Here is a 21,421-nt window from a genome sequence, read left to right as displayed (position 1 = left end):
ATTTGCAACATTTTATAAGAAAAACACTTTTTTTTTTTTTTTAAAGTTTGGACTTTTTAATTTGTATAGCAAAAAAATAAAAATCCCAGTGGTGAATAAATACCACCAAAATAAAGTTTTATGTGTCTCAAAAAAAATGCTAAAAAATTCATATGGGTACAGTATTGCATGACCGCGCAATTGTCATTCAAAGTGTGATAGCACTGAAAGCTGAAAATTGGCCTGGACAGGAAGGGGGTGAAAGTGTCTGGACTTGAAATGGTTAAACAAGTCCAGTAAAAAAAAATGAAAAAAATGTAAAAATCAAATTTCATCTTAAATTTAGGCCAAAATTTCCTAGATTGTAAGATCGAAAGAGCAGGGCCCTCGAACCCCTCGTGTATTGTATTGTTACTGTCTTGTCTCATGTTCTGTCCCCCTTGCTACTGTACAGCGCTGAGCATACCCTTTGGCGCTATATAAATACTGTTTAATATAATAATAATACTACATGTCTTTGCTAAAAAAAAATCCCAAATTAATTGGTTTATGTGAAAGTTACAGTGTTTACAAATGGCGGTATATATACTGGAAATTTATTAATTTTTTTTACTAGTAATGGCAGTGATCAGCGACTTATAATGGGACTGCGGCAGGCATTCTGACACTGGGGGGAACTGACTTGGTGTCAATGACATCCCCAGTGACACCAATACAGCCATCCAGAGCAGTGTGTCCGAGCTGACAGGGAGGATGACTGTTCATAAACAAAGCAGCCCTCCTCCCCCTCGGAGAGCCTCTATAATCACCGGGCCCCGGTGGGGAATCACCGGACTTTACCCGGTGATTGACAGCTTTGGTCGCGAATGGCGGAGCACGTAGGACATGTGCCCCCTACCCAGAAATGCAAATATATACGTGATTTTGCATACCCCTGCTGCCCTGTAGAAGTATATTTACTATAGAGCAGCAGGGAAGAGGTTAAAAAAAGTATTATTTACCTGTAATCAGATGACTACATGTCTTCTTAAGTTTATTTGCTTGGTCATATAGTTTCCGGGAGCTTTTGTTTGACTGTGGACACAGTCTTTGTCTGATGGTTTTCACTCCTTGCTTACTGTCTGGGTTAAACAACACAACTATAGGGAACCACTGTGTATAGTTCAACAGGTCCACAGCTTTTGGTGTAACATCCATAAGAGCATGTTTGTCCTTAAAAAAAAACAAAAGACAAAGAAGGGTGGGTATTAAAAGTTAGTTCAATTCAAACAGCTGCAAAAAGCAACACAGAACCTGAAAGTCGGCATTTATTGTTCCTTCAAGAAGCACACCATTGACAGTTACGCGTGACACCTGCATAAGAATGCCCATGAAAAATCTGATTATGGTAGCAGATGAGACTTTGAGTTTGATGGTTTGACAACATCCTCCAGCCATTCCCTAAAACCGGTCATAGAGGGATCGAATCCCGGCCAGCTTAGCAGAGCCCGGCTAAGATTCAATCCATCTATGGGCAGGCTGATTGTACTAAAGTCAATCTATTAATTGATTGCCTGTTGGATTTGCAGCTATAGCTATAGCTGCTAGCAGTGATCTCTGTGTTCTGCCAGCAGGGAAGGCTCCCCGCCGGGCAGGACACAATGCTGCTGCAGGAGGGAACAGTATTGATGGAGGAGTCAAGCAATTTTGTATAATTTTATAATCTATGGCTTTCGTAAGTCACTGCATAACCATGTTGTGATGTAGGTGCCATTGGATGAAACAGGGTTACCAGGGATCCAATACTACCAGAAGTTTACTGGATGAAGAGGATCATCCAGGCACCCTAGCTCTTAAAGAAAGAACTAAGATTGATAGCTGTACAGGAAAGCAACACACAACAGCAATAATCAACAGGCAGTCTTCGCTTCAAACAGGTACTGCACTCCCATACAAGTCTATACATAGGATTCCCATACAAATCAATTGAAGATAAAATGCACCTGCCAATTAATTCTGAATGATCTCATAAGTGTCTCTGAAACTGATGCCATCGGCGCAAGCCCAAAGCCGGTGAACACAGGACCTAAAGCAACGAATAGCAGCCCAGACACTGTCAAATTTAAAGGAGCATTATTTCAAGCTTGTAATGTCTGTTAAATCCCTTAGGGCAGGCCTTGAAATTTCCACTCGCCTGCTCGCCAATGGCGAGTGGAAATTATGGTGGGGGCGAGTGTGTCCCCCAAGGGCGTATTTGCCATGATGCAAACAAGGTGCTTGCCTAGGGCAGCACTTTTTAGGGGGCAGCGCAGCGGCAACACCACCCCCCCTTTCCCACGGAAGGGACACTTAGTACAGGGGCGGGCTGCTGTGTCTTACCTGGGTACGTGACTCCGTGCCCCAGTTCCACGTCAATCCAGTCCACAAGGCGCTGCTGGAGGAGGGGTAGGGAGGTTGTCAGCGGGTCCGGTGTCTTCATTTCCCTGGATCGCTATGTGTAGGCGGGATGACATGCCGCCCCTGTCATCTTGCCTCACCCCCAGGATCACTCAACAGCCTATGGCAGCTTGTCCCTCCCTCTGCAAGCTCCGCCTCCTCGCCGATGATTGGACGCCGGAACTGTAGCTCAGGAAAGGCACACACGCAGCCAATCACCGGCGAGGAGGCAGAGCTTAGAGAGGAGGAGCCGAGCAGCAGCACGAAGATCAAAGAAGTGAGGGAACATCCGGTGAAAGTGAAGATGAGAGCGGCCGGAGAAGGAAGACAGCTGACCGGTAAGTGTCTGTGCCGTGCAGATGGTGCTGCTGCTGCAGCCAGGTATGCTGGCTGTGGATGGGAGAGGGAGGGAGCGAGCCCTGGCTGGAGCAGAGGTCAGCAAGGTAAGTATCATTGGTGTCAGTGGGAGAAATAGTGCCCCGTCATTGGTGTCACTGATACCAATGATGGGGCACTATTTCCCCCCCACTGACACCAAGGTTGGGGCACTATTTCCCCCCCAATGACACCAACAATGGGGCACTATTCCTCTCCCCACTGACACCAACAATGGACACTATTCCTCCCCCCACTGACACCAAGGATGGGGCACTATTCCTCCCCCCACTGACACCAAGGATGGGGCACTATTCCTCCCCCCACTGACACCAAGGATGGGGCACTATTCCTCCCCCGACTGACACCAACGATGGGGTACTATTCCCCCCCCCCACTGACAATGATGATGGGACACTATTCCCCCCCCCCAATGACACCAATGATGGGGCACTATTCCCCCCCCCCCCACTGACACAAATGATGGGGCACTATTCCCCCCCCCCACTGACACAAATGATGGGGCACTATTCCCCCCCCCCCCCAATGACACCAATGATGGGGCACTATTCCCCCCCCCCCCCCCGACACCAATGATGGGGCACTATTCCCCCCCCCCCCCACACTGACACCAATGATGTACATGTGTCTGTGTGTACATGTGTCTGTGCGTGTGTATTTCTGTGTATGTACATGTATCTGTGTGTATGCGTGTCTATATGTGCCTGTATGTGTGTGTGTGCATGTGTCTCTGTGTGTGTATGTACATGTCTGCGTGTGTGTACATGTCTCTCTGTTTGTGTGTGTTTGTTGGTGGCGAATAACTCTTAAGGCCTGGCTAGTGCCTCAGGACTTTTCACATTTTAAGCCCTGCCTTAGGGGACCAAGTGCATGTCACACTGGACCCTGCTCCGATCTATCCCCATGACTGCTGTGCTGATTTGTCCATTTATAATAGCAAATGAACAATCAGCTTAGAGAGGAGGTGGGGGGGGGGCTCAGTGCTCTGATGTAACTCCCCCACAGGAATGCCCATAAAGTGGACTTCATACAGGGATGGAACTACAGCATTGAAATAATAAATAATTTGTTGTTGAACCACTGGATGGATGTTTACGGGACCAAAAGCTATGTGTACCAAGTTCCCTAAGATATTTAATGTAGATTTTTATCTTCTTCAAAATTTCCAATTTTCCTCTTTGAGCCAAAGCCATCTGAGTTTAGTTTCATGCTAGTGTAGCACATTTAGTAGAACTTGAACCATACAATGAGAGCAATTTTATTTATTATTATACAGAATTTATATAGCGCCAACAGTTTGTGCAGCACTTTACATAATGAAGGTAGACATTACAGTTACAATACAACTTGGTACAAGAGCTTACAATCTAGGAGGAAGGGTTGAGTGATACAAAAGATATTTACATGATTGTTTTGTGCAACTCTACTGTATCTACAATTGTAACATCATGTAGTCATAAATGGATCATTTTAAAAGCCTTAACTGGATAATTATAAAAATTAAATCTCATAATATTCTGGTTTACAGAAGGAAAAGATTAAGAAGAAATATAAAAAACAAGTTTACATTCTATACATTCAGGAATGTACATACCTGTTCAATGATCTGTCTAACAGTATTCAGCCTCACTACACCACTTGCCCTTTCCGAACCAGCATCTTTTGGCTCTGTCTCTGGAAGAGCAAAATAAAGGGATAGAGAGATTATTTACTTTCAGATAAGACAAGTGTAATACAATGTACGAATGACAGGAGCAAATTTACTCACTTGCTATTTGAAACAAATCTGGCATATCATTTGCTAGCTTCTCCATTGCTACATCAGCAATTGGGCCAAACAACACAACCGGTCTTTTAAAGCCAGCTGCAAAGAAAAAAATAAATAAATTAAGAGCTTAATTAATGCCATCTTTGAAGACAATTGCAGTATGAATATACTTTGTGATTTTACCATCAAAATACATTTTTATATCTTTGTCCTTCATCTGTTATCCCTGATAAGCTTTACAAAGAAATTTGTAGAAAGGGAATCATGAATAATATTGTTAGAAAAAGCATTTTCCTTTAGGCTGAAATATTAAATGATATACCTGGTAGAATAAGTGGTGCGATGTTCACTAGTGGACATGAACAAGCTGTATTGTACAAACTATAAAACCCAAATTTTGCATATGAAACATAACAAAAACAAATGAAGAGCTCCTGATCGGTTACTAAAAATCCCGATCACATGTCAGTACACACTCTACACTCAACTCATCTTGTTTATGATGATCACATGATCCAAAGCCATGAATGCTCAGTACTGCATTACAACTACAATACATCAGGTTCGTTTGACTATGTAAGACATATTTAAAGCATTTGTAAGGTCAATTTCTTTTAAAATAACAAACAGGTTTATACTTACCTGTTCTGTGCAGCGGTATTGCAAAGAGTGACTCCTGATCCTCCTATTCTCGGATCTCCTGCCAAGCTCCTGGCTCCTCCTCTTCTTCTTGTACAACCATTGGAAGCTGCTTCCTATTGTGGTAAACCTGCAGGCTTGATCCTGAGCTACACTGCCTGTGTCTATAGACACAAACAGCGAGGCTCACCCCTCATTTTGCTGAAACTTAATTGCAGCAACTCAAAACTTAGAGAGGAGGTGGGGGGGGGGGGGGCTCAGTGCTCTGATGTAACTCCCCCACTCAGTAGTTTGTATGGCCCCCAGGTGCTTGTATGCATGCCTGACAACATTGGGGAATGCTCCTAATGAGATGACAAATGGTGTCCTGGGGTATTTCCTCCCAGATCTGGACCAGGGCATCACTGAGCTCCTGGACAGTCTGAGGTGCAACCTTGCGGCATCAGAAGGACAGAAAAATGATATCCCAGAGGTGTTCTATTGCATTTAGGTCAGGTGAGTGGGGGCCATTCAATGATATTAATTTCTTCATCCTCCAGGAACTGCCTGCATACTCTTACCACATGAGGTCGGGCATTGTTGTGCACCAGGAGGAACCCAGGATCCACTGCACCAGTATAGGGTCTGAAAATGGGTCCAAGGATTTCATCCCGATACCTAATGGCAGTCAGGGTGCCATTGTCTAGCCTGTAGAGGTCTGGGCGTCCCTCCATGGATAGGCCTACCCAGACCATCACTGACCCACCACCAAAATGGTCATGCTGAACGATGTTACAGGCAGCATAACATTGTCCACGTCTTCTCCAGACCCTTTCATGTCTGTCACATGTGCTCAGAGTGAATCTGCTCTCATCCGTGAAAAGCAGAAGGCGCCAGTGGCGGACCTGCCAATTCTAGTGTTCAATGACAAATGCCAATCGAGCTCTAGGGACATTCAAACCAGTGGCCTGCTGGAGGTCATTTTGTAGAGCTCTGGCAGTGCTCATCCTACTCCTCCTTGTACAAAGGAGCAGATACCAGTCCTGCTTATGGGTTAGGGACATTCTACAACCCTGTCCAGCTCTCCTAGACTAACTTCCTGTCTCCTGGAATCTCCTCCATGCTCTTGAGACTGTGCTGGGAGAAACAGCAAACCTTCTGGCAATGGCACGTATTGATGTACCATCCTGGAGGAGTTGGAGTGTCTGTGCAACATCTGTAGGGTCTAGGTATCGCCTCATGCTACCAGTAGTGACACTGACTGCAAAACTAGTGAAGAACGGTCAGAAAAAGAGGAGTATGGAAAAAAATGTCAGTGGCCTCCACCTGTAAAACCATTCCTGTTTTGGGGGTCATCTCATTGTTGCCCATCTAGTACACCTGTTGCTAAGCTGAAACTGATTAACAACTCCCTCTGCTACTTAATCGACCAGATCAATATCCCAGGAGTTTAAATGACTTAATGCTATACTCTGATTAAAAAGTACTCCTTTAATTTTTTTGAGCAGTGAGTACTCCTTTAATTTTTTTGAGCAGTGTACATTGGGGGTGAGGGGGCAATAAACATACTGAAACTTTTTTTACCTTAATACAGGGAAAAATGTTTAGGCTTTAAAACCATTTTAAACCCAGGGCACCATTACCACCAGCAGAAAGTGGTGTATCACAAACTAGGAATGGCTCGAATCTACAGACATTGCATGTGATATGTGAAGTCATGTGTAACCTATAGGTAATGTGTGCATAAAGTCTAGAAGTACACTGAAGCTCCACTCACCTTCTCTCAACATGATTCTCTCATAGGCAGGAAACCTGGTACTGATTAGAGAAAGTGATGCTAGGTCATCGCGACTTTTCTTCACATTTTTCTTGCCTCCAGATCTTTGGGCTCGATTTTTCCAGAAGTCAGCTCTATCTCCAGCTGCAGATCTCTGTGCATTCTGTACACTGGCCAGCTGATCAGCTCTGAAACAAACCCATAAACTATAGGTACACCATCAGAATACAACATGCATATCATTTACCTGTACATATTATATTTAAGATACATTTTACACATTTAATAATGAACTTCTTGTATACTAAACTATACATAGAGATTAGAAATTCTCAGAGCATGGTCTCATTGAAGTCTATGGGGGTTCCCTAGCCGGGCATAGCCAGCCCTGAAGAAGCTTTCTGCCCAGTGGATGTAAATAGAAGACAAGGCTTTGGTTATCATATTGAATTAAAGTATATCCAAAGCCAAAAGTTTGTTTTTGTTTTTCATATCAGATAACTTTTTTATTGAGGTTTTAACATGGTTTACAAAAGAAACCAACAGTGTGCCCACAACTTTGTTTTTAGCTGTGGCGATTTTGTATGCAGTGTCCCTTTGCAGCGATTTCACTTTCTGTCCTGGAGACACAATAGGAACCTAGAAAAGAAAAAAAAATCTCTGCAAGAGGGGAATTCCCTTTATAGTCTACTGTCTTCAGGAACAGGTTTCCCCATTGGATATTTTCCCCTCATCTTCTGTTCTGAAGACAATTGTAAAACACTGGCTCTCCTGATGACAATGGTCAACATGACAAATAGAGAGGGAGAATCTACCAAGCAGGGATGCAGACAGCATTAAATGTCCAAAAAGGGTTTTAAGTCTTCCTTGTTCCATCTGAAACTAAAAAAAAAAATAAAATAAAAAATAATCTGGTTTAGATACATTCAAAAGCTGACACATGGATAATTCTGCCACTAGCAGCAGATTGTCCAGAGGCAGAATCATTAACCACCTGCCATATAGTAATATGACGGAAGCAAGGTGGTTCTCTCACTCTGGGAGGACGTCATATGACGTCCTCCCATTCTGAACGCGCAGCGCTGCGATTGGGGGTGCACTGTGTCCCTCGGACACAGCGGATCACAGATCCACGGAAGGAGCCGAAGATGTCGGCTCGGTCATGTGATCAGCTGTGTCCAATAACAGCTGATCACATGTAAAACAGGGAAATGCTGGTTATCGGCATTTCTCTCCTCTCGAGCTGTCAAGCTGACAGCTCGAGAGGAGAGCAGAGCCGGTAATCGGCATTCCGCGGAGGGGACATGTACACTGATCAGTATGCCCTGATGATCAGTGTAGCCCCAGCAGTGCCAGCTGTCAGTGCTCATCAGTGCCACGTGCCAGTGCCCACCAGTGCCACATATCAGTGCCTACCAGTGCACATCAATGCCACATATCAGTGCCCATCTGAGCTGCCTTTCAGTGTCACCCATCAGTGCCAGTCAGTGCCACCTATCAATGCTAATCAGTGCCACCTATCAGTGCTGCCAGTCAGTGCCACCTATCAGTGCCAGTCAGTGCCGCCTATCAGTGCTGCCTAACAGTGCCGCCTATCAGTGCCCATAAGTAATGCCTGTCAATGCCCATCAGTACCACCTATCAGTGCCTCCTCATCAGTGCCCATCAGTGCCACCTATCAGTGTCCATCAGTGCAGCCTATCAGTGCCCACCAGTGCAGCCTCATTAGCGCACATCAGTGAAGGAGAAAAATCACTTATTTACAAAATTTTATAACAAAGAAAAAAGTTTTTTTTCTTCAAAATTTTCAGTGGTTTTTGGTTTAAGAAAAAAGAAAAAACCCAGAGGTGATTAAATACCACCAAAATAAAGCTCTATCTGTCACAAAAAAAATGATAGAAATTTCATATGGGTACAGTGTTGCATGACCGCGCAATTGTCATTCAAAGTGCAACAGCGCTGAAAGCTGGAAATTGGCCTGGGCAAGAAGGGGGTATAAGTGCCCTGTAGACTTGTGGTTAAAAAGGCTGCCTGTGTGTCCCCATGCAATCACTTGTCTGTGGTCACATGCAGCGAGATGGTGCACTGGCGCTGGCCTGAATGTTGCTGAATTTTGATTGCTATCCATGGCAGCAACATCTCGCTGCCTTCGCTACAGTTTCCATAGGAACATAAACAGGCATCCTCTTAGCAATCCTGCTAAAGTTATTTTTGACAAATTTTCAGCGGGTAATCAGCCTAATGCAGGCCATAGACAGGTCGTTTATCGGCCAAATTTTGAGACGTTTTTCGTGGATCTCCTCATTTATTTTTATCGGCCATGCTGGAAAATCTGCAAAAAACGGCCGTATTTCGTGGAAATGGGTGGCAGCAACAGCAACGGGGCCGACAGATTTTTGGCCAATAAATGGCCCATCTATAGCCTGCCTAAATAAGCAGCTGGCTGATGGGTTTATAAATAGTATCTGGACATTATCAGTGACAGCAGGGAGTTGCGTTGCCATGCATAGGCAGAGGAAACTGAACCTGTGCCCTGCAATCACTCAAAGAGTACTGCAGGCTTCAGAGACAGCAGCCAGACACCCTGGTAGACCAGGAGGGGGAAGGAGGGAACAGTGTGGGCTGTCCTGAAATGTCAGAGGGTAAAGAAAATTACACTGCAAAAGGCTTTGTGATTGTGGATTCACATGTGCGGTGCGGATTGAAGCTCCATTTTCACAGCTAACGGACAAAGTAGTTGTTCAAGTCAGGTTTACATCAGGTTCAGGACAGGTTTAGGTCAGTATTTTATCCTGTTCACAACTGATGACATGCACAATTTAGAAGCATTCCCATAAAAGTCAATGAGACTAAATTCACGCCTGAGTCCGACCGCACTGTTTAGAAAACGAACAGGATTCTTTTCCAATTTGCACTGAATCTGCACTCCGGTTGCACCGCGTATTTGTAAACAGCAACATAAGAAATCAATGTTATTTCACATGTCATGCAAAATGAATGTGTTCAAAACGCATCCGGTTCGTATAGATGTGAACCGGGTCAAGTTCGGCATCAGTAATTGTTAATTGAAAATCATTTCATTTATGTGAGCAGCCTGAAAAAAGTGTGTGATTACAAATTATCTTTAAACATTTACTGTAAATATGTATCTTTTAAAATAGCAACATGTTTAAGCACGTCATAAGATTTTTTAAGCACAAATGGAAACAAAGGAGCGCGTTCCTCTTTTTTTTTTTATAATTTTTTAAAACAAATCTCAAAGAAAAATGATCTTCAATGATACAGATTTGATTGTTTAAAATGGTTGTAAACACTTACATATACCACGTGAAGTGACTGGCCTCTGCTGATACACAGAGATTAAACAAATCCTCCTACATAAATTATACCTGTTTATCTGCAGTCTTCTTTTCTCTACATCTGATCAAAGTTCTGAATTTATACAGCTTGTCTGAGAGTTCAGAAAAAAAGGGGCAGAGAGCTGATGTTACACTCTGCAGAGCTCAGTGAGGAGAGTTCCTAGAGCTGTTTGCAGGGAAGAAACACACTCCCCTCCACACAGCACACAGGAACAGAGCTGAGGCTGTCAATCTGCTGGAGCTCCCTCCTCTGTTACTATTTTCCTCTTGGTGTCAAGAAATCTTATCAAAAGTGACTCATGCTGATAGGAGAGGAATGAAGCAGCAGAAAGAAATGGCACTTAGTGCTCTTAATTGAGACAAGTACACACTATAGAAGGATATGCTTTGTTCATATTTCATGTCCGAGGTTTAAAACCACTTTAAGTACAGTGAAAATACCATGTATATACATGTTTGGTGGGTGTCTAGCTTAGTTCTAACTAGTTAGAACTATTATTTTGGTTTATCAAGAGGTAAATTATTGGTGCTGGAGAGTCCCATTAGTGGTAGGGAGGTAGTCAGTTATTGGATAGCACCGTCATGAGGCAGCACCCTATAGAGTTAAGCTGGACTCTGTAGTGGAAGATAAAAAGAGAGAGGGGCGCCAGACTAAGTGCAGTATTAACAATCATTTATTAGCACATAATGGTATGTAACTCACTAGATGCAAGTGGGTCATAGGCATGGATAAAATATGGACGTCATCCTGATGGAGTTCCAAAGGCAGAGAGGAGAGGGTGGATGGACATCTGGATGCCACAGCTGTGGTAGAAGCCAGGTCTCCTGACTCACACTGAGTCCTCTGCAGCGTGTACCGGCTGTGTCTCGTGCAGAACCAGGCTGGAACGCAAATGGCCGCCAGGCGGAAGTGATGTCACTACGGGAACGTAATGCCGCAAGGAAGGGGCCGTAACGCGTTTCAAAGCTGCTGCTTCTTCAATCAGGATGACATCCATATTTTATCCATGCCTATGACCCACTTGTATCTAGTGAGTTACATACCATTGTGTGCTATTATGATTGTTAATACTGCACTTAGTCTGGCACCCCTCTCTCTTTTTATTTTGGTTTATGTAGATGCAAGGAGATTGTTCTTTTAGGGAAGTTTGCTGCATGTTACTCCAAAGACATGCTGGTAGGTTAATTGACTCCTGTCTAAATTGGCCCCAGTATGTGTATGTATGAATGTGAGTTACGGACCTTAGATTGTACACTCCTTGAGGGTTAATGTAAAAGCGCTGCGTAAATTGACAGCGCTATACAAGTGCCTGGAATAAATAAATATTCTACAGCTGAGCTTCCATATTCAACCACCTACTTCAAGCAATACAAGAAATATTTCACTTTCATCTAGAAATATACAGGGCTGTTTTAGTCTACAGCTGTAAAAATAAAAAAATAAATATGTTTGAGCAACATTGGTAAAATACATCGGGACAAAACAAAAAAAAAAATCAAAACTCCTCAACCTAAGAGACTGAACTTGATGACATTTTTCAGGCTAAATGACTATACATAACAGAAACTATTAGTACAAAACATTTCAAACAATTATTTAAAAGACAGATGAAAGAGTACCTGCTTTTACTTGGAATAAGTCCCTTCTCCAATTCATTGGCAATCCGCACAGACAGCCAGCTGCCAAGCTTCCCATCATATAGTGTATCAACCACTCTGAAAATCTCGCCTCTTGTGAATCCTAAAAATTGCTGAGCCTCTTTCTCATACTCAAAATGAGTCCTTATGAAGAACGAATCTCCCCGGCCACAGGCAAGTATGTTTTTGTAGACTGGAAACAAAAGATGAAAGCTATATCAAAGAAAATCCTCTGAGAATCAATGTAGTGCTACAGCTCTTGTTCAAGGGCCAAGGAAACAAAGAACTTTGTCTTGGTCTAGTATTTGAAGGACATGTAATTATACTGGCACTCTCACTAGCTAACCAGCAGCTTCGGGGAAGTATAATTCTGTAAATTACATTCCTGAAAGCCATATTATGAGCCTGATGAGAAAAGGTATTTAGCAGCTTATATGGACTTCAATAATTACATTTCCATGTTCTGTATACTGTGGGCGACCAGATATAGTGAATGCAAGGTCCTGGGTTTAGTAACACTTTAAAGTACATATACCTGGTGTCTGCGGGTATATAGTGTCTATTCATTGCTGTTCAAACCATAAAGTGAACCATTTTGTGCTGAAATGTATTATTATAGTTATAGTTACTATATAGTTAATATAGTGAACACGACATTAGGCTACGTTCACACAAGCAATTGGGGATGATGTGTATTGTGGCAGGAGACAATGATTTTTGCTGTGGCTCTCAGCAGCTAGGTGCTGGACTCTTTCACTATAAATGGCAGGTCAGCAGCATCTGCAGGTATTCATGGCTCTCTGCCCAGCCAGTGATTACCTGTGGTGATAAGGGTGTATTTAGGCTTTGTGCTGCCTAAGGCAACACGAAAATCGTCTGCCCCCACGGACACCGACCAACACAACCCCCCCTCCCCCCTCCAGCGGACCAACAACACCCCTGCCCCCCACCTAGGAGAGCCTTTCACTACCCACCCCCCCAACCCCCCAGGCGACAGTCACTAATCTTCACAGCTCCTGACATGAAGCAGCCCGCAACCGCTCTCAGATCCCACCTGTTTCCCATAGTGCGCGTGTCCTGTCTTTCATTTCTTCTGCTGGGGAGAGGTGCTGCCCCCTAAAAACTGCCGCCCTAGGCAAATGCCTTGTTTGTCTTGTGGTAAATACGCCCCTGGTGGTGATCACTGCTGGACATACACAAAATGTGTTGGTGGGGCCAGTGACCACACCTAGCTGCTGAGAGCAGCAGCAGGAATTTTATTTCTGTTGTTACAATTCACAAGGACCCTAATCGCCAGTGTGAATGTAACCTTAATCTACAAAAACAACATATAAAGCACTGATTGCCAAGAGATGTTCCATGTGTGTGACAGTTAAATAGGGAGTAAATAAAACTGGCACAAACAGTATGCACCTTTTACCGATGACCAATTCATGCTGCAAGAGCAAAAGGTAAGCTAGATCACTAGAAGTCAGAATGAGAACATTCCATACCACTGACAAAAAAAGAATGAGGATTATGATTCTAAGAATTTGAGGGAATTCAAAGGATAGAGTATACTACATTATTCATGGATGGGCATAATGCCACAAGAGAGCATTGGCCACCAACAGTATCCTGAAGAAGGTAATCATTGCCACCAGGACAGAGAGCAAGGGGAAATCCAAAATTTTACAGTTTTCAACTGAATAGGAGGTGAGGAAAAACCTACCAGCTGGTATATCTTATTTGGTGACAGTTGTTTAAGAGGAGTTTTCACCTACTTTAGGGTGATTTCCTCTCAATTCTTGTTCTATCTCTAGAAAAGGAAATGAAGGGAAATCTCCCTCCTGGAACACAGCCAAAATAATAAAATAAATATATAACTGACAGGTGTTCTAACCATTCCGTACACTATACAAGAGTGAAGAAAAATGTTCTAAGAAAACGATTTTTCATATTGCCGAAACTTGATCCAGGATCTCTGGTGATGCTACATGAGAAAAATCGAGGCCAATATCTCAGATACAATATCGCATTGTGTAACAAGTATTGAGTGATTTGGTGTCCATGGATGGATTCCCCCCCCCCCCCCAGAATTCGATGCAGAACTCTTGCTTCTGTGAAAAAGGGGCTATTCACAATCTCTCCACTTACCTACCCATTCCCCACCCTTCTCCTTCACCCTCCTCCCCAATCTCTGACCCCATCCCACTCAGTTCTCCCCAGCTCTGTTGTTGATCAGTCTCTATTTGCAACATTAAAATAAGTAGAGAAGCAGAGACAAGGTGTGCAACTGCCAACCTCTAGTATTGTTGTTCACCCAAACTGTGTGCACTTTTGCTACTTGTAACCATTTGATTGTACTACCTGCATGTGTGTTTTGAACATTTGTTATGTAAAAAACACACAAAAAAAATGAAAACACTAAATTAAAGGAAAGTCTAACATCAAAAAGTGGGAGGTCCCCATGTCAGAATATACCCGTGGCTGCAGAATCAGTGCAGTCTAGTGTGGCTCAGAGCCCTCAAAATAAAAAAAGGTGTAGATGAGGGGTGGTGATGTCACAATCTTTCACCTCATTCAATCAGAGAATGCCTTTAATTGAAAAAAAAAAGAAAAGAAGAAAAAAAAAAAAAAGCAAGCAACCCCACTGTGGACAGTGTGCACAGGGAAATCCTCATAAGACCCAGAAGACTGTAGCTACAGTATGTAGCAGAACTGACTACTGCAGTGATTGCCAGCTTCTCCAGCAGTCAGGTAGGTATGGGACCTGGACCAATAAAAACCATGCAATACAGATCATGCCTGGATTCAGCTTTAAACCTCATATGCCACATTAAACAATGCACATTTATGGAGTATGAAAATATGAGAGGCTGTGTGCTTCTTCTAATCACATTCTTAAAAACACATAAGCTCAATTACCATCATATCTGCTCTGAGTTAAAATGGTAACTTCATCTCCTTTTGGAATTTCCAGCAAATATAAAACTGCATCTTCTCGAACAATGCATCTGAAGTCTTGTGTATTGACCTATGATAGCGATATACAGAACAACAAAAGGAGGGATTTTAGAACATGGAAAGTAGGTTTTTGTTCAGTCATCTACCTTACATAAACAGTGCACACAATTCCTATGGTATCAGTATGACAAGTTTTTTTCCCATCTTCTTGTCCATCATATGCATAAAGTTGTTCTAACTATTGGAGCTTTATAATTCATTAATAAAATTAACAACCTAAGCATGGTTACAGAGCAGCTTGAGCCCCCGTTCACACTAGTGCCTTTTCTGATGCAGCTGCTACTGTGCTGCACTGCATGACAATGGAAATTCCATTATTCTCAATGGTGCAGAGCATTTTTTGAAAAGGCACAGGTGCCACTTTGGCCCCATAGACGTCAATGTGTTTTCACTGCATTTTGGCTTGGTCTTGTGTATAAAAATCCAGTCTCCTTCTGCCAAAAAAAAAAAAAAACGCATCATTGAGAAAAATGCTTCAAAAACCTGCAATGTCTCCTTGCAAAATTGCATGGGAAAACGCATCGTACTGCAGCTGCTCTAGTGTGAACCTAGGCTTAGAATCACATACCACTGGAGTTATTTCATTTAAATTAAACAAAACAACAAGAAAAGTCAGTTTTGAGTGCAATCAGATATAAACAGAACCAAAATATGTTCCTACTAATGCATTTATTTTCACCAACAAATATGGGTGGCTGGTAGTTCTGTAGGCCTCATGCACACAGGGCATCTGCTTAGCCCTTCTGAACGCCTTATTCCCTGGCAGGAGAAAGGTTACTTAAATGCGGTAAAAGCAGAATATTGCATATAAAGTATATACCACGTATGTATATTAACTTATTCTGGCCATAAGTATGCATTAACAAACCTAAATGGTTCTAACATTTATGCACGTTTATGCGCATTGCATGTTTTTTTTTCTGCTGAAAAGCTCCTCTTCTGAATATGCTACTGATGGGATTTTTTTTCAGCCTGTAAACGACTGTGTGTGCATGGACACATTGGCTAACAAAAAGGTGCTTTTATGGGATTTGTTTTCAGCCTGTAAACGACTGTGTGTGCATGGACACATTGGCTAACAAAAAGGTGCTTTTATGGGATTTGTTTTCAGCCTGTAAACGACTGTGTGTGCATGGACACATTGGCTAACATAAAAGGTGATTTTATGGGATTTTGTTTCAGCCCGTAAACGACTATGTGTGCATGGACATAATGGCTAACATAGAGGTGCTTTGGCAGGCTAAAAAAAAAAAAAGAAAAGAAAGTACAAACGCTTGTAAAAGTACATTTTTTTTAAATTCCAATCTGCATGAGGCCTTATAGTGCTCATATAAAGATATTTGGCTCCCAGGGTACTGGAGTATTCATATGTATGCCTTTGAAATCTATACAGATAAACCTGAATTTTCTACACTTAAAAACCATCTTAAAAGTGTGGGCAGCTTAAACAGAAATAAAACTAGGATAAACTTATTTTATATCCCATCAACTTATAGTAAAGTAATTAAAGTCCAATGCCAACCCAAGTTAGAACCTATACACAATTTTTATTGCTCTCTGTGTTCTGGGGAGATTTACTTTCAAACTCCATCCTCCAAGTACACACAGGCACACCGAGTGTTACGGAAACAAAAGATGGAGGAAATCTTTCCATAGGCTTCCTGTTTTTGGCGATTTCCCATGATAGTAACACTAGGATTGGACATTAATAGAAATATGCCCTAATGGGACACAGATAGCAACATAAACCTGAAGGAAGCTAGAAGTCTTTTCCACTCAATCAAAAAAAAATAATTATATAAACTGTATATATAGTTTGGTTGAGCTGGGCTTTAACAGCTATGACAACCTAGTTTTTTGAGCAAAGCCCAAAAGGAACCAGAAACTGACATCTAATCATGGGCAGCACAGTGGCTAAATGGTTAGCACTTCCACCCGGCAGTACTAGGGTCATTGGTTCAAATTCCAACCACGGCAACACCTGCCTGGAGTTTGCATGTTCTCCCTGTGCCTGTGTACTCCGGTTTCCTCCCACACTCCAAAAGACATGCTGGTAGGTTAATTGGCTCCTGTCTAAATTACCCCTAGTGTGTGTATGTATGAATGTGAGTTAGGGACTTTAGACTGTAAGCCCCTTGAGGGTTAGGGACTGATGTACAGTGGGGATAGAAAGTTTGGGCACCCCAGCTAAAAATTTGTATTAATGTGCATAAAGAAGCCAAGGAAAGATGGAAAAATCTCCAAAAGGCATCAAATTACAGATTAGACATTCTTATAATATGTCATCAAAAGTTAGATTTTATTTCCATCATTTACACTTTCAAAATAACAGAAAACAAAAAAATGGTGTCTGCAAAAGTTTGGGCACCCTGCAGAGTTAATATCTTGTACTGCCCCCTTTGGCAAGTATCACAGTTTGTAAACGTTTTTTGTAGCCAGCCAAGAGTCTTTCAATTCTTGTTTGAGGTATCTTTGCCCATTCTTCCTTACAAAAGTCTTCCAGTTTTTTGAGACTTTTAGGCTGTCTGTCACGCACTGCTCTTTTAAGGTCTATCCATAGATTTTCAATTATGTTGAGGTCAGGAGATTGTGAAGGCCATGGCAAAACCTTCAGTTTACGCCTCTTGATGTAACCCCCCGTGGATTTCGAGGTGTGTTTAGGATCATTATCCATTTGTAGAAGCCATCCTCTCTTTAACTTCAGCTTTTTCACAGATGGCATCAAGTTACCATCCAAAATTTGCTGAAATTTTATTGAATCCATTTTTCCTTCTATTCGTGAGATGTTCCCTGTGCCACTGGCTGCAACACAACCCCAAAGCATGATTGATCCAACCCCATGCTTAACAGTTGGACAGAGGTTCTTCTCATTAAATTCTGTGCCCCTTCTTCTCCAAACGTACCTTTGCTCATTCCGGCCAAAAAGTTAAATTTTAACCTCATCAGTCCACAGAACTTGTTTCCAAAATGCATCAGGCTTGTCTATATGTTCATTTGCAAAGTTCAAACGATGATTTTTGTGGTGAGGACGTAGAAGAGGTTTTCTTCTGATGACTCTTCCATGAAGACCATATTTGTACAAGTATCTCTTTATAGTGGAATAGTGCAGTGTTTTTCAACCTTTTTTGTGCAAAGGCACACTTTTTTCATGAAAAAAATCACGAGGCACACCACCATTAGAAAATGTTAAAAAAATTTACCTCTGTGCCTATATTGACTATATATAAAGTAATTCTCTTGAATAGGAATCAAACACAAAGAAATTATTTTATAATTACTTTATTATGAAATAATAAAGTATTTTATAATTGGACCCGGGGGCCGGACCAAGAGTAGATGAATGATGTGTATGTGTCATCCATAGTAAGTATAGTAATATTCCCCCATAGTAAGCATAGTAATTAATCCCCCATATAGTAATTCATCCCCCATAGTAATTAATCCCCCATATAGTAATTCATCCCCCATAGTAATTCATCCTCCATATAGTAATTCATCCCCCATAGTAATTCATCCCCCATAGTAATTAATCCCCCATATAGTAATTCATCCCCCATAGTAATTCATCCCCCATAGTAATTAATCCCCCATATAGTAATTCATCCCCCATAGTAATTAATCCCCCATATAGTAATTCATCCCCCATATAGTAATTCATCCCCCATAGTAATTCATCCCCCATATAGTAATTCATCCCCCATAGTGTAATTCATCCCCCATAGTGTAATTCATCCCCCATAGTAATTCATCCCCCATATAGTAATTCATCCCCCATATAGTAATTCATCCTCCATATAGTAATTCATCCCCCATAGTAATTCATCCCCCATATAGTAATTCATCCCCCATAGCAATTCATCCCCCGTATAGTATTTCATCCCTCGTATAGTATTTCATCCCCCGTATAGTATTTCATCCCCCGTATAGTATTTCATCCCCCATATAGTATTTCATCCCCCATATAGTATTTCATCCCTCATATAGTAATTCATCCCTCATATAGTATTTCATCCCTCATATAGTATTTCATCCCCCCATATAGTATTTCATCCCTCATATAGTATTTCATCCCCCCATATAGTATTTCATCCCTCATATAGTATTTCATCCCTCATATAGTAATTCATCCCTCATATAGTATTTCATCCCCCCATATAGTAATTCATCCCTCATATAGTATTTCATCCCCCCATATAGTATTTCATCCCCCCATATAGTATTTCATCCCTCATATAGTAATTCATCCCTCATATAGTATTTCATCCCCCCATATAGTATTTCATCCCCCCATATAGTATTTCATCCCTCATATAGTAATTCATCCCTGATATAGTAATTCATCCCCCATATAGTATTTCATCCCCCCATATAGTATTTCATCCCTCATAAAGTAATTCATCCCTCATATAGTATTTCATCCCCCACAGTACTATTCCCCCCCCCCCTTCTAGTAAGCCAAGTCCCCCGTGTCAATTCACTTACCTTTTGCGTTCCTCTCGCTGTCTTCCCGCGCCGTTCGGGTCTTCAGGGCGGACTGTGAGAGGAGCCTAGCTCCCCTCCCCTCACGTTCGGCACGCTGCCCCGCCTACACACATCCTGACAGCCACATCCGCAAGCCGGATTAAAAGGTCCGCGCGGACTTTTGGGGCTGCCAACCGAGAGGAGGCAGGGGAGCGGCCGACCGAGAGGAGGGAGGGGAGCAGGCGCCCGGCACACAGAAGAGCCGCATTAGACTGGGTAAAGAGCCGCATGTGGCTCGCGAGCCGCGGCTTGCCGACCACTGAATCATTAGATTCTAATGATTGGTCTATTTGTGAGCCGAAGCCACATGTTACAGATGAAATTGGAATTTTTCCCACGGCACACCAGACAATATCTCACGGCACACTAGTGTGCCGCGGCACAGTGGTTGAAAAACGCTGGAATAGTGTACCACAACTCCAGTGTCTGCCAGATCTTTCTGGAGGGATCGTGCAGTCAAACGTGGGTTTTGAATTGTTTTTCTCACAATCCTGCGAGCTGTTCTGTCTGATATTTTTCTTGGTCTCCCAGATCTTGCTTTAACTTCCACTGTTCCTGATGACTGCCATTTCTTAATTACATTCCGAACAGAGGATATTGACATCTGAAAACGCTTTGCTATCTTCTTATAGCCTTCTCCAGCTTTGTGAGCGCCAACTATTTTCAGTTTCAGTTTTCTAGACAACTGCTTAGAAGAACCCATGGTGGTGATTGTTGGGGCAAGGTCAGATGAGTCTGGGCATTTAAAACCTTTGAGATTGACATCACCTGGTCTTCCCAGACGATGATTGAGAACAATCCATGACACTGGCAGGTCTCAGCTTGGCAAAGGGGGCAGTGCATGCTATAAATTCTGCAGGGTGCCCAAACTTTTGCAGACGCCATTTTTTTGTTTTCTGTTATTTTGAAAGTGTAAATGATGGAAATAAATTCTAACTTTTGTTGACATATTATAAGAATGTCTAATCTGTAATTTGATGCCTTTTGGAGATTTTTCCATCTTTCCTTGGCTTCTTTATGCACATTAATACAAATTTTTAGCTGGGGTGCCCAAACTTTCGATCCCCACTGTAAATGTACAATATATATGTAAAGCGCTGTGTAAATGGACGGCGCTATATAAGTACCTGAAATAAATAAAAAAATAAATGCCGTAAAATTTGAAGTGTTACCTTGAGCAGCTGATCTCCTTCTTGTAGGCCTTCCTGCTCAGCAGCACTTCCTTCCTGAACACCAGCAACAAATATACCAACATCATTACCACCAGCAAGCCGCATGCCCACGCTGTCACCTTTCCGAAACTGAATCATTCTTGTATTAGGCCTAAAGAGAAAAACTGACTTTAGTGTTTGCAGGTTGGCTTTAAACTTGATATTTGTTAGAGCTTATGGCTAAGCTTATGTGTAGAGAAATATAGTCAGCTTATTCATTTATGCTAAATTACAGGCAGATAAACACCAATCGAATGCCATCATGAAGATGATCAAGAATTATTGCATAGGGTGCTGCCGAGAAAAGTCTTCTTACCAACCTGACTGTATTTTCTGACATGGCTGTGTAAACCATAAGACAAAATTACATTTCCTTTAATAAACAGCTTCTGTATACTTATATATTTCAGTTGTGTATCTAGCTCTTTGTGTTGCATTCAACTTTAAAGTGACACTAAAGCTTCAATTTTTTTTTTTAAATAACAAACATGTCTATACATACCTGCTGTGTGCAGTGGCTTTGGACAGAGCAGCCCCGATCCTCTTCTTTTCGGGTCCCGTCGATGCTCCTGGCTTCTCCTCCTCGAGCAATGACCCTAGGGAAAGCCATTCAGCCTGGGGGCACCGCTGTGAGCTGGTTCCTGAGCCGAATCTCTCCTAATTGGCTCACTAGCTGTAATTCACAGCAGCAGGAGCCAATGAGCTCCTGCTGCTGCCTCAGCCAATGAGGACA

General features: G+C 42.3%; 1 protein-coding gene across 2 annotated transcripts in view; it reads right to left on the bottom strand.

Moving 5' to 3' along the window:
* LOC149451053 (tight junction protein 2-like) overlaps positions 1 to 21,421 on the bottom strand; it is a 164,865-nt gene that overhangs the window by 17,194 nt on the left and 126,250 nt on the right. For both annotated transcript variants that reach the window (XM_089691048.1, XM_089691047.1), the window contains 7 exons: positions 20,650 to 20,800; positions 14,858 to 14,966; positions 11,933 to 12,143; positions 6,954 to 7,141; positions 4,559 to 4,654; positions 4,385 to 4,464; positions 981 to 1,191 (listed from right to left, as the gene is read on the bottom strand). In XM_089691048.1, the coding sequence (XP_089547174.1) occupies positions 981 to 1,191; positions 4,385 to 4,464; positions 4,559 to 4,654; positions 6,954 to 7,141; positions 11,933 to 12,143; positions 14,858 to 14,966; positions 20,650 to 20,800 (1,046 nt within the window). The remainder of the gene's footprint in view (positions 1 to 980; positions 1,192 to 4,384; positions 4,465 to 4,558; positions 4,655 to 6,953; positions 7,142 to 11,932; positions 12,144 to 14,857; positions 14,967 to 20,649; positions 20,801 to 21,421) is intronic.

This window comes from Staurois parvus, unplaced genomic scaffold (genome assembly GCF_062004578.1).
Source record: "Staurois parvus isolate SC_StPar_1 unplaced genomic scaffold, SC_StPar_1.0 ptg000549l, whole genome shotgun sequence".
Classification (NCBI taxonomy): Eukaryota; Metazoa; Chordata; class Amphibia; order Anura; family Ranidae; genus Staurois; species Staurois parvus.
Note: the sequence above shows the minus strand (reverse complement) of the source record. Positions and strands in the feature narration are given on the sequence as shown.